The sequence below is a fragment of the Dreissena polymorpha genome, chromosome 5, assembly GCF_020536995.1.
Source record: "Dreissena polymorpha isolate Duluth1 chromosome 5, UMN_Dpol_1.0, whole genome shotgun sequence".
In the NCBI taxonomy this organism is placed as follows: Eukaryota; Metazoa; Mollusca; class Bivalvia; order Myida; family Dreissenidae; genus Dreissena; species Dreissena polymorpha.
In genome coordinates this window covers 14,807,750-14,819,946 of record NC_068359.1, presented here as the reverse complement: position 1 = coordinate 14,819,946, position 12,197 = coordinate 14,807,750, and the positions used below count along the sequence as shown (strand labels likewise).

The window sequence follows — 12,197 nt, the reverse complement described above, 5'->3', positions numbered from 1 at the left end:
TTGGTAAATTGACAAAAGCCGTTTCAGATACGCAAATTTTCGTTTTTCTTATGATATTTTTGAGGATATAGTAATACTGACCATTTACCATGCTCTTAAATATGCATTATATGCATCTTTTGACGATTTGAAAACCTGAAAATTATAAAGCTTTGTGCGACGCGAAACGATTGAATAATTTGGAAAGTTCTGTTGTCCTTATATTTTGGGATACAACGAGGATTGCTTATATAGGTAAAAAATACATTCGCTCTAAGCATGAGCATGGATGGTCGAGTGGTCTAGGCGGGAGACTTTTTACTCCAGGACTCCAGGGGTCAGTGGTTCGAGCCCTATTGAGTGATTCTTTTTATACTTTAAAAAAAATGTATTCTTATTTTTTACTGGAGATTTTTAGGTCAAATGTTTAAATTTATTAATATAAAGCATTTAATGACAAGGTTCAATACATGCCAACATCTGTTAAATGGCCCCTTTAATGATCTCTGCGCGCAAATGTAAAAATTTAAACTATGTTTGATGCGTGCAGTGTTTGCGATTGTTCACCTGCAACCGTGCATATGTGAGTTGTTTTTTTAAAGTATGTTAATGCAAACTTAATATAATGTTACTAAAGGTTCTGAGAAAATATAAAAATATGCACTTATAGCCTCGCCTCAGTCGTAGCACAAGTAGCTTGAAATATAAAAAATACTTCAGAAACATATGGAAAAGATTTTTTTCAGATGCTAAATTTTGATAATTAACAAACTTGCAACTGCTAAATGATTAAGGTACTAGATTATGTGACAAAAAGTGTACATACCGGTTCAAGCGTTGGTTTGATATACATTGACTAGTACCATTAAGCATTAACACTGTACCACACAAAAGATTGATAAAAACGCTCAAAGTTTTGGGGATTGGAATGGAGAAGAATGATTGGGTATTAGTAATTAGCGACCCAGCATCAAACTGGCAAAATGTTATTTAAGGTATTCCTCAGGAGTCGGCGCTAGGCCAACTTTTTTCGTAATTTCAATTAAGACCTCCCAAACACAGAGATATCCAAAACTTATCTCTTCGCAGATGAAGCAAAACTTTTAAATACAATAAACTACATAGATGACATGGTAACGCTACATAAAGACATATACCGCCTCACTCAACGGATCCATACATGACGTCATCGTTTCCATTTAGATGCATGTAAGCAAATTAGTAAAGGGAAGTACAACCAAGAACCTGCATTCAAATATAACATGTAAGGCTAATATTTAGCGCAAAATAAGGAGAAAAAAAGACATATGTTAAAAAATTGATTCGAACATCAGCTGCGATAAACATATACAAGATAAAGTGAAGAAAAGCGATAATATGACGATTTTGAAACTTACTGGAAGAAAAACTCTCACATCATCTTAAAATAAATAATATTAATATTTTATGTTATTCTGATTCAAAAGTCGATATTTATAAATATCAAAAATTTAAATTGAAGTGACATAAATACTCAGAATCAACAAATATTTCGTAAAATAAAGTTAACCAATAAAAAAACATTTTTTCTTATAGCAATAGCCAAAAATTCAACGCAAGATGTGGTTTGGTAACATGGGTTCAACCAGGTACAAAATGCTCGTTTGATTTTTTGTGTGTGTCACAATATATCCTATTTGAATTTTCATTGACGATATACGAACACTAAGGCACAAGTGCGAGATTGGCTTCGAAGATCGTCGGAAGCACGACGTAGTTCTCATTAGACTTTTGCATAAAAATTAATGAGCTTGTCTCTTGGAAAAACGGCGTTCAATGCATGTGCGTAAAGTGTCGTCCCATTTTAGCCTGTGCATTCCACACGGGATAATCAGGGACGACACTTTCCACTTTTATGTTTTTTTTCGTTTAAAGGAAGTATCTTCTTAGAAGAAAGTCGTTCCTGATTATCCTGTGCTTACTGCGCATACTAATCTTGAACGATGTTTACACACTTGCATTAAACCCTGTTTTCCCAAAGCAAGACTCATATACACATTATGGGATTATACAAGAAACAAGAAACGTCTTAGGAAGAAAATCGACCTTGCAAATTTCGAAATCATCAATCACATTTCCTTGATATGCTATTTAATTGAAATATGATTTATGTTAAAGCGGGTATATACGATTTTGTCAAATATTTATGAATTTATATAAACTGTGTAAAAAACTTATTATATATATATTTCAATATAAATTAAAATAAAAATTAAGAAGAACATGTGTCGAAAAATGTTAAATAAGCCAGATATTTAATTCTGAAATTGAAAACGGCTGTACAGCCGAATTCGCCAGCATGTATACCATACATGTACGATGTGCATCTAAACTTAGTTTAACGGTTTATTTGAATTCCTGCAACGATATCTATTCATACGACACACGAACACTATCTCCGATCCTAATACAAAGACGAATGCTTCGGTTATTGTAGGAAAATATGTACGTCACTATCGGCTCGGGGCGCTAATTTGTCTTTGCTGCATTTTATGAAATTCGGCTTTAATGTATAATTTTTCTTGCCTATTTTGTGTTATTGTAACATATTTTATCAATATATTACAATTAAACACATATAAAAAATCGTATATACCCGCTTTAATAAGGCAATTTACTGATTTTCCAATAGCACTGTATGTGAATATTACATCCATTATTGGGTTCGCTTGTTGAACGTCTACATAAATGTATTATGATTTGTGTAATCGTGTTATTTAACAAGCAATGATATTATGTCGAAAAGGGAGGTGCGAAAAACTTCCCCATTCAAAGCTTTGACCATATGCAGAAGTTTGTAAACAGTCCGTGTTATGTAGCCCACGGACTCTAGATGAGTCAATATACGCTCCGTGTGTAGCCTGAATAAATTATTTCTATGTAACCTCATTGATGTCAAATGACATGGCTGTCTGCTATAAGTAAAGATTTACATTAGTTTGGGATAAATGTATATTTTGTCTGTTATTTCATTTAATTGATAACGTTGATTAGTTTAATGTTTTGTGAAGGTTAATATTATCGTATTTTATAGGGCTTTAGTAGTCCAAATAATTAGACGTAAGCTACCCCGCTTACGTCTAAACGGCTACCGTCGTTTTCCTATAGCAAATTGAGTTCAACTTAAACTTCAGTTTTTCTCGTTAAATCTTTGCTAATGCATAAAATTATCATTAATTAGACATAAATGTGAGCGATTACCTCTTAAATGTGTAAAAATTGTGCTTTTAAACCACTTATGTACATTTTTAAAAATAAACATACACAACACACGAAGTGTGTTTGTCGTTTATAGAATTACATTGAATTATCTTGAACGAAATTATTTTTTGAATAGGTTACACATAACCAATTGTTGTTGTACAACAAACCACATCACTTTTTAGCTTTCTGTACTTTTTAATTAAATGAAACCTATATGTGTGTGTTAAAACTACCAGTTGTATCACGGAGTGTATATTGATAGGAGATGATTCGAGTATTTGACCCTTACTGTAGTAAATTCAATCTTATGCAAAAACTATTCATTCGATTTTATTGGTTTATACGTTATCATGTTGCTTATTAATTCCTCTTTCAAAAAATATACGTTTAAGTATACTCCCGTTGCTATTAATGGATTTATAGCGAGATAAACACAAGAAATACACATTTTATGTTTTACCACCGCGCGTTTTACCCACAGGTGGAAGTAACGTACCCTGGATAGTATTTTTATTTTTTATTTTTTTTGGAGCCCAATATATTCAAATAAATATATAAAATCATGTTTAATGAGAAAAAAAATGACAAAGAGCCATGAAAAAAAAATCCCCACCCTCTGATATTGGAATCATAGTTATGATTCCAATATCAGAGGGTGGGGATTTTTTTTCATGGCTCTTTGTCAATTTTTTCTCATTAAACATGATTTTATATATTTATTTGAATACATTGGGCTCCTAAAAATATATATATGAAAAATACTATCCTGGGTACGTTACTTCCACCTGTGGTTTTACCGTGTTGTGGCTATCGATCTTGTACAATTAGCGTAAAGCGAAGCTCCGAGGTTATACATTTTGATGTACCCACTCACGTCTTTTGTTGAATTATAGTTTCATTTCTCGGCCGATTTTGACAAATTATATATCATTAGAAAGCTTACGTTCCGTAGTAAACAGATATATAAACATATATTAAGTGTTTCTTCTGATTTCGACAGCCCGGCGAGTTATAACTTTAACTTTTGCAAATATCATACCGTATTGGAGTTTTAGAATCTAGATTTACGGTTGACATGTTCGTACTTAATACCAATTTGTAGCGTTTATATTTGGAGTTCAGTTTTAAAAATTACATCTTGCTTAGGAGAATAGAATTCTGTATACGATAGAAAAAAAAATGTTTAAAAAAACGAAAGTAATTACCAGAGTTGCGACACCTTAAGGGTTTCGCGGGATGGAATGAGTGGGGAGATCAAATCAAATTGAAAACCGATTATTTCGACCAAAAAATTGGGTACGAAAAACATTTGGGTACGAAAAAAATAAATGGGTAAGAATATAAAAATGTGGGTACGAAAACGTTTGGATACGAAAAAAAATTGGGTACGAAAAAAATGGGAACCAAAAAATAATTGGGTATGAAAAAATTTGGGTACGAAACATTTGGGTAGTAAAAAAAATGGGAACAAAAAAAATTTGGGTACGAAAAAAAATTGGGTACGAAAAATTTTGGGTAAAAAAAAAAGAGTGGGTACGAAAAAGAGAGGGTACGAAAAAGTTTGGGTACAAAAAAAAGGGTACGAAAAAAAATTTGGGTACGAAAACATGTGGGTACGAAAAAAAATTGGGTACGAAAAAAATTTGGGTACGAAATAAATGGGTACGAAAAAAAAAATGGGTACGAAAAAATTTGGGTACGAAAAAAATGGGTACGAAAAAAAAATTTGGTAGGAAAAAAATGGGTACAAAAAAAATTTGGGTACGAAAAACATTTGATTACGAAAAATATTTGGGTACGAAAAAAATGGGTACGAAAAAAATGTGTGGGTACAATGGGTTCATGTTAAGGTTTTAGTATGGCGGACGCCGGATGGCGAAAAGACACTTCATGACACAATGAGCTTGCTATGACAAAACCTCAGGTTTTGTTCGAAAACAGCCGAGCTCATATGCATAAATCAGTGAGTAATAGTACTTATACTCAATAAAAGCTAGGCACAGCGTATAAAATCAGAACCACTGGGCTGAATCTGCTGAAACTTGGTCGCATTATAGATTATGGTCCAAACATGCTACAGAATGAGCGCTTCTGGACCTGACAGCGTAAAACATTAACCGATAATGGACAGCACAAAATGGGTTATTTTGTACAAAAAAAAGTAAACTTTAAGTGGCATTTGATGACTTTTAGACATCAGAAAGTTGCAAATGTTTAATATTCTGCACACTTCGACTTGTTTTTTTTTATACAAATTTAGAAGCATTTATCCTTGGGGTGTATATAAACCCTGTTATTTAATGTCAAAAATAGCTAAGCAGCAATTCCCCTTTAACATTATTCCTTATATTTAATTGTATTGTTTAAAAAGATAACTGTGTATATTTAATCATAATGGCTCCGTATTTCACACTTGATAGGCCACTGCTGGGGCTTGAACCCAGAACTCATCTCACATTGTAAGATGCATTTTTCAATTAAACTACAATGACTGTATCGTGTGAAGTGGAGCCAACATACACCCACATAAGTGAAAAAATCATTACGTCGATATATTTGTCCTGGGCGTTTCCAGACATGTCGCATAACTGTTTACAACAAAAGATGTATACATAGATAAATATACATACATGTAAATGGGGAAAAAATGAACCATCTATTTTTAATTTTTGCTTCATATATACACATTTCCTAGCCATGATTTAGAATTATATCATGTTGAAATCATTTTTAGACAGAATATTACTGAAACTGCAATAAACAATAAGATGGATAGATATAATGTTTACTTTTATCTAGTACAATGAACAAATGTTCTTCGATGCCATTTTCACTAAGGTATAGGTATTGAATCCTGATATATATACGACTAAAAATGAACATCTAAACAGCAGTATTTTACATGAAGAGTACTCACAAAACCACAACAATAATACTCAATGAATGGGCTGTCCGAAATCCGAAAAATATGTACATTACAATAACAAGACGTTAATACAAAATATGCACGTTAACATTATTCAAGATATGAAAGCAATATATCAAGGGATATAGGAAATATTTGGGGTGGTACGCACACTTTAACAAAGAGTCAGTGTGCGAATTTCACTTTTGAAACCACTAGCCCGTTCGGGCTACCAGATGGAATTTTTCACTAGCCCGAACCAAAGTTTACTAGCCCGAACTGTTTATCACAAGTTTTTAAAATAAGTTTATATTTTTGCGGTTCTGGGTAGATTTTATTGCAGGTAGGGTGTAATTGATGAGGATTGCAACTAACAGTTGATCCCAATTAACTGGAAATGTTATTATAATATTTCAATGACACAATACGATTATAATATTTATGTATGACGATATTCGTCAATCAATACCTTACATGCAGTCAAGATGCAAAGGTTTATATCCAGTCTGTAAATAATTTTAGATGTCAATTGTCCCAAATTTGAAATCCGAAACATTTAGCCGAAAGTCTTAGGCCGTATGATAAAGCGAATAGAGGGCAGTGTCTCCTCCCCCTAGCTTACTGTTTTTTTTAATAGTCTTTCTAGGTCCAATTCTGGTGAGTACAATGTGAAAAATTATCAACCAGACCATCCGTAACATCGCATGTGTATTCATCATTCTAGATATTTTTTTATCAAGAATGTCGAAAATAAATTAAAATCGACAGATAATACTGTATCCGGAAACAACTGTCCAAAAACAATCAATGTAAGTCTTTGCACGTGAAATAAAATATGCATAACGTTTGACTGCCAAAACTGAAAACCAGTAAAAAGTAACCAAGCAACTACGCTATCAATATATAATTTGGTTGACATATTCTATTAAAATATGATATTGCAATGCGTTAATTCGTCAATAGATCATTACAAATCCAAGATGGCGGACATTTAAAACATTTGTAGACTTGTATGGTTTTCTGAAAGTACAGCAAATTGAACAACCTGGGTAGATGCATTTTATTTGCACGGTATCAAAAAAAAATTGTCATTCAAACTCTCGTCATGTCAACATAATCGGAAGGGTGAGGAAACGCGATACGAAGCTAAATAAACCCTCTAAGGTATGGTTCAAACGATGAATGAAAATAATATTTTTGAGCATTTTTAATTTCAAAAGTTCGAAAAATCAATAGCCCAATCGGGCTAGTACCCATTGAAATTCAGTAGCCCGAAACAAGATCAACTAGCTCCGGGCTAGTGCGAATTTCGAACATTGTAGAGTTATCAATAATATGCATATTCTACATGGAAAAAGTGTCATAATTCTTATAAAATGCAAGTGATACAGTTGTCTGCTCTTGTATTTAGGTTGGGGTCATGTTGGTTAAGAAATATGCAAAATATGGAAGCAATATGTCAAGGGACATAGGAAATATTTGGGGTGGTACGCAAACTATAACATTTGCACGCTAACGCCAATGCCGGGGTGAGTAGGATAGCTCCACTTTATATATTTCATATATAATAGTCGAGCTAAAAAGTAAATATACTATATTATTAACAACAAGCTTACCTCAATCACAACTTTAATGCAATGCCTATAACAATAAAGTTACAATGATATTTCATTGATTAAAACTAACTTATTACTATTGGTTGCCCGCACTGGCAACCATCTTTAGTATTTTGGTTGCCCAGATAAAGAATAACGAGCCCAGAAATATGTACATGTGTATATTATACTTTCTTTTAATAAAATAATAGATAATTAAATAAATTTGCTGACATTGCACTACTCAATGTTTGATGTTTTATTATGAGCCTGAATTTAATTAATTCCTATTCCTAAATAATGAATGTTATTTAACTAGTATTGATCCATGGTGGTCAATTGTTATTCAATTTTTATTGCACTGAATTGTTTTAAGCTTTAAAAAAAAACAAGTTGCCCGGCCGGACTATCAACTTTGGAAATAGAGTTGCCCAGGCCAAAACTACTTGTCCTGGGCTCACGGGAAACCACTAATTTTCATCCCTGTATACCCTTTCATTTTCTGTTCTTCCATCCTATTCACAAAATGAATTTTAAACCACAATACTTTATAATAACATTTGTATTGAATGCTAACCATATTATGACCCAAAAAACAATTTTACAAACCCGTAATCCAGTCGCAGCGAGTTTTTTTAATTTAGTTTACCATTATCAGTGTTCTCTGTAAGACCGGCAGCGGGCCATTTAGCCGGTTACATTTACTCTAGACGCCAACTACTTTCCCCAAGTATATCAAGTAAAATGTCACAAATGCTTTAGTTTTACTGCATTGTTGCTGGCCATATAACTGGCTACTCAAATTTTTTTGGAAAACACTGAATTATGCATGACAAACACACAAAACTTAAAATCTTAGATTTGTTTTTAAAATAAATTGACACTTACAGCTTGTCGCCATTAAAATCCAAAGATTCAAATAATTTTCCACGAGATACGTCAACAATTGCTTAATCAAATGAATGAAAAATAAAAGTAAAGAAAGCCGGATTTTACATAAATTCCAGGTTGAAAAACACAACAAGGTAAAGGTAGTCGGTGAGATATAATAATAATACAGTTAGTAAGGCTCGTACCCTGTGTACGGTAAATATACTAAAATGTACCCGGGAATTTTAACACTAAATCGGTTGTTGTCGGCTATTTTGTACAAAAATTAATATATGGTCACATTTATGTCAATTTTCTGTTCAATGGCATTTATATTATCAAAACTCATTGTTAAATCATTAATGTGATTTAATTTTAAATCTTAAATTGTTAAAAGTCGCATCATTGTATGACGTCGTCAAGTATAATATTTTCCGCGACGTTGCACATTTTACCGCCATAGATTTTTTTAAAAAAACATTATTAGTTTGCGAGGTCCGTTAAATTGTGAACACCATATATGGTATTTATATTATGTTTTAACGATTAATTCATGCTGTGTAATAAATATTGTTTAAGATATTTCGATATTGATTGAAAATGCTTCAAATTGTTATTTATGAAACCTCTTATTCTAATGAGTGTATGCTATTATAATATACTTTAAAAAGCTTATCTGTTGTACTATAATCTTATTATTCATTTTTTTATTGATAATTTCATTTATTGTAGAGAATCGTCAATTTTACATCTAGTCGCCAAATGCTTGTTGTCAGTGTTAGTCGTAAATGCTTGTGATCATTGTCGTCAATGTTAGTCGTCAATCCTTATCGTCATTATACATGAAGGAAATAAAAGCAGAAACAGAGATGTATTCTTGATTACTTGCTTATTCCTACGGCGTCCTCTCAACACTCATACTAAAAAGCATGTTGATGCAGATTTTTTAAAAGAGAAGTTTGTTTAAGGTAAACAATATTGTTTTACTTTAATCGGTAGCATGTTTAATGACATCGGATTTTTGGCAGATATACAACTCGGATACAATCTAATATTTGCGGGTATGTTTAAGTTTATTTACCGTACCCGGGGTACATGTAAGTAAAGTTACGAGTACCCGGGGTACATGTACCGGTAAGTAGTACCTGAGCCGAGAATGATCAATCGAGCCTTAGTAAGTGAGTGATGTATGGGATAACATGCACTGAGGGTGTATATTTTTCATGAACAAGTCAATTGAAGGTGTTAGAGATGCATTGATCCATAAGATTAAAAAGGGTAATTAACCACGGGCTTATTAAAATTAAAACGATGACATTACATTGTACCAGCTGTTTATTGTTGTATACTGTAAGCTTGCAATATTTTAAATAATGTAAACAACTTACCTTGTATAAGTTGGCACATTGTTGTCAGGTGTAGAAACTATTATACTTATTTCTGTTAAGTTGCACTGGCTGAACCAAAAGAATTATGTAGTCGTTTCTAAATAATCACGAAACAACCTACTAATGCATATATGCTTGCCAGTTACTGAGTTTGTGCATTTCCATTCATTATACTATCGGCCTTGGCAAACAGCGTAGACTCAGTCAGATGAGACGCCGTGTGATGTCTGCTATTTCGTTACGCAGATTTCCATATCCACTGGTGTTTTTATGTCAAATGTTATGGTTTTTCAATAGATCGTATACTTATCTACAAAACAGCGAATTAGCGTTCACTTTACATCATTTTTAATTATGTTATTTTGTTAATACTTTCTCGCGTACTTTTCGAACCTGTATTGGCAGCCTTTGGTCGACGCCGTCTGCTATTTCGAATGCTGAAAATTTCCATATCCACTGGCGTTTTTTATGTCAAATGTTAGTGTTTTCCAATGGATCGTATACTTATCTACAACACAAATAAGTAGCGTTCACTATACATCGTTTGTGATGATGTTATTTTGTAAATACTTTTTAAGCGTTCTTTCTGTCGAAGTCGGCCATTTTGACGGGTGTGAAAAAATACCGACGTTCCCGCAAATACCAAAATCCCCAGGAAACCCCGAGATCCCACGAAATCCCCAATAATATTGATAATTTATCGAAAAACTGCGTATTTTAATATAGATAGTTGCGAAATACACTGAAATCACTAATGAAACATTGTTTTTATCAAAGTTTGATTTCGGGAATTTCGGTAGGGATTCGGTATATCCACATACCGCATTTTGTATTTCCGGTTTTGTCAAACTTGCGAAACTTTTTCGTGATTTAATCAAAAACTTGATTTTTTCCAGGTATAACGCCTACGCCAACAGGTAGATCGCATTCTTCTTCATGTACATGTCAAATTTCAGCAAAAGTTGCCGACCAGTTTTCAAGCGCCTCAAATCGCGGCTATATGCACCAACTTAATGAAACTTAGCCCCCTTTATCATTCGTTCGAATGAACGTCATCAATGATGACGTCCAATACATCACTCATTCCATAAGGAATGAAGGCGGAAGAAAGTAGCGCGCGTTCCTAACGCACTGAACTGATGCTACGATCTTGGCGATTATGCTTTTGTTTAGAAACCGGCCATTGAATTTCCTTTGCCATGATTATTATATCTTTGATGGAATATATTGTGGTATTTTGTTCACGAAACATATCAATAAAGCTTATTATAAATAAATCTTAACAAATTAACGATTTCAGCTCTTGTTTATAACACAGAAAGGGTGATAACTTTATGATGAAACAGCTTTTATAGCGGATCCTCTCGATTTTATTCGGCTTTGCATGCATACTTGAAATAAAATGGGTGTCAAAAACATTCATCGTTTGCTGTTAATTATCAACGAGGGACTTATGTATAATTATATGAAATGTTATTTACCTTAAATTATCAATTTATTAAAGATTCTTGAATATCACGGTCGGTGTTACGCATTTCGTATTTTGACATCAGGGCATCATGTCCAACTATTCAAAATCATATTTTTTTCACTGGGACGATGACGGCTTAGATTTAGACAGGCAGACAGATAGTTTATTCAGACTTATACAACAGTACATCGTCTTCAACTCAAATATATAAATTATTTTTAGACGAATTGTTAGGTGATTACACATATAGCAGTGATGATTCTGAGAATGTTGCCATGTTTCTTATCCGTGTAATCTAGAGTCCGTGGTTTGAGCATTTTTATCGCGGTGTTCAATAAAAGATATCTCAAAAATCTTGTTTATCGATAGATCTGTGGTTTTATTGCCCCTGTGTTCAGCACAAACCAATTATCTCTTTATGATCAGATACTGTGCCGACCAATACTAAATAGCACTATGGTGTCATACGCCACAGCAGGGACCTATACTTGTGATCATGGAGTCTTAGTGCAAGACTTTAAAAAGTATGTTGTTTCGCTTGCGGTTGTTAAAGCTAAAACGGGGCTTCCCAGCTGGCACAGCTGCAGATATTCGGATTTGAATACCTAAACTTATTCAGACCTTATTCTTAACCGTTGCGCGTTTTACGATATCGGATTTTAGGCGGGAATACAACTCAGTGAAACTATTCAATTTCTTATACAACATTAAGCATACTAACAGTTATTGAAATTAACAATATCAGC

At 33.2% G+C, this 12,197-nt stretch overlaps 1 protein-coding gene across 2 annotated transcripts in view; it reads left to right on the top strand.

Annotated features, from left to right (window-relative positions):
• The first annotated feature begins 2,861 nt into the window (after positions 1-2,861).
• LOC127880621 (TBC1 domain family member 15-like) overlaps positions 2,862-12,197 on the top strand; it is a 35,686-nt gene continuing 26,350 nt past the window's right edge. The window contains exon 1 of one of the 2 annotated variants that reach the window (XM_052427924.1): positions 2,862-2,939. In XM_052427924.1, coding sequence (XP_052283884.1) covers positions 2,911-2,939 — 29 coding nt within the window. In that variant the 5' untranslated portion in view covers positions 2,862-2,910. The other variant, XM_052427925.1, reaches the window with a different exon arrangement.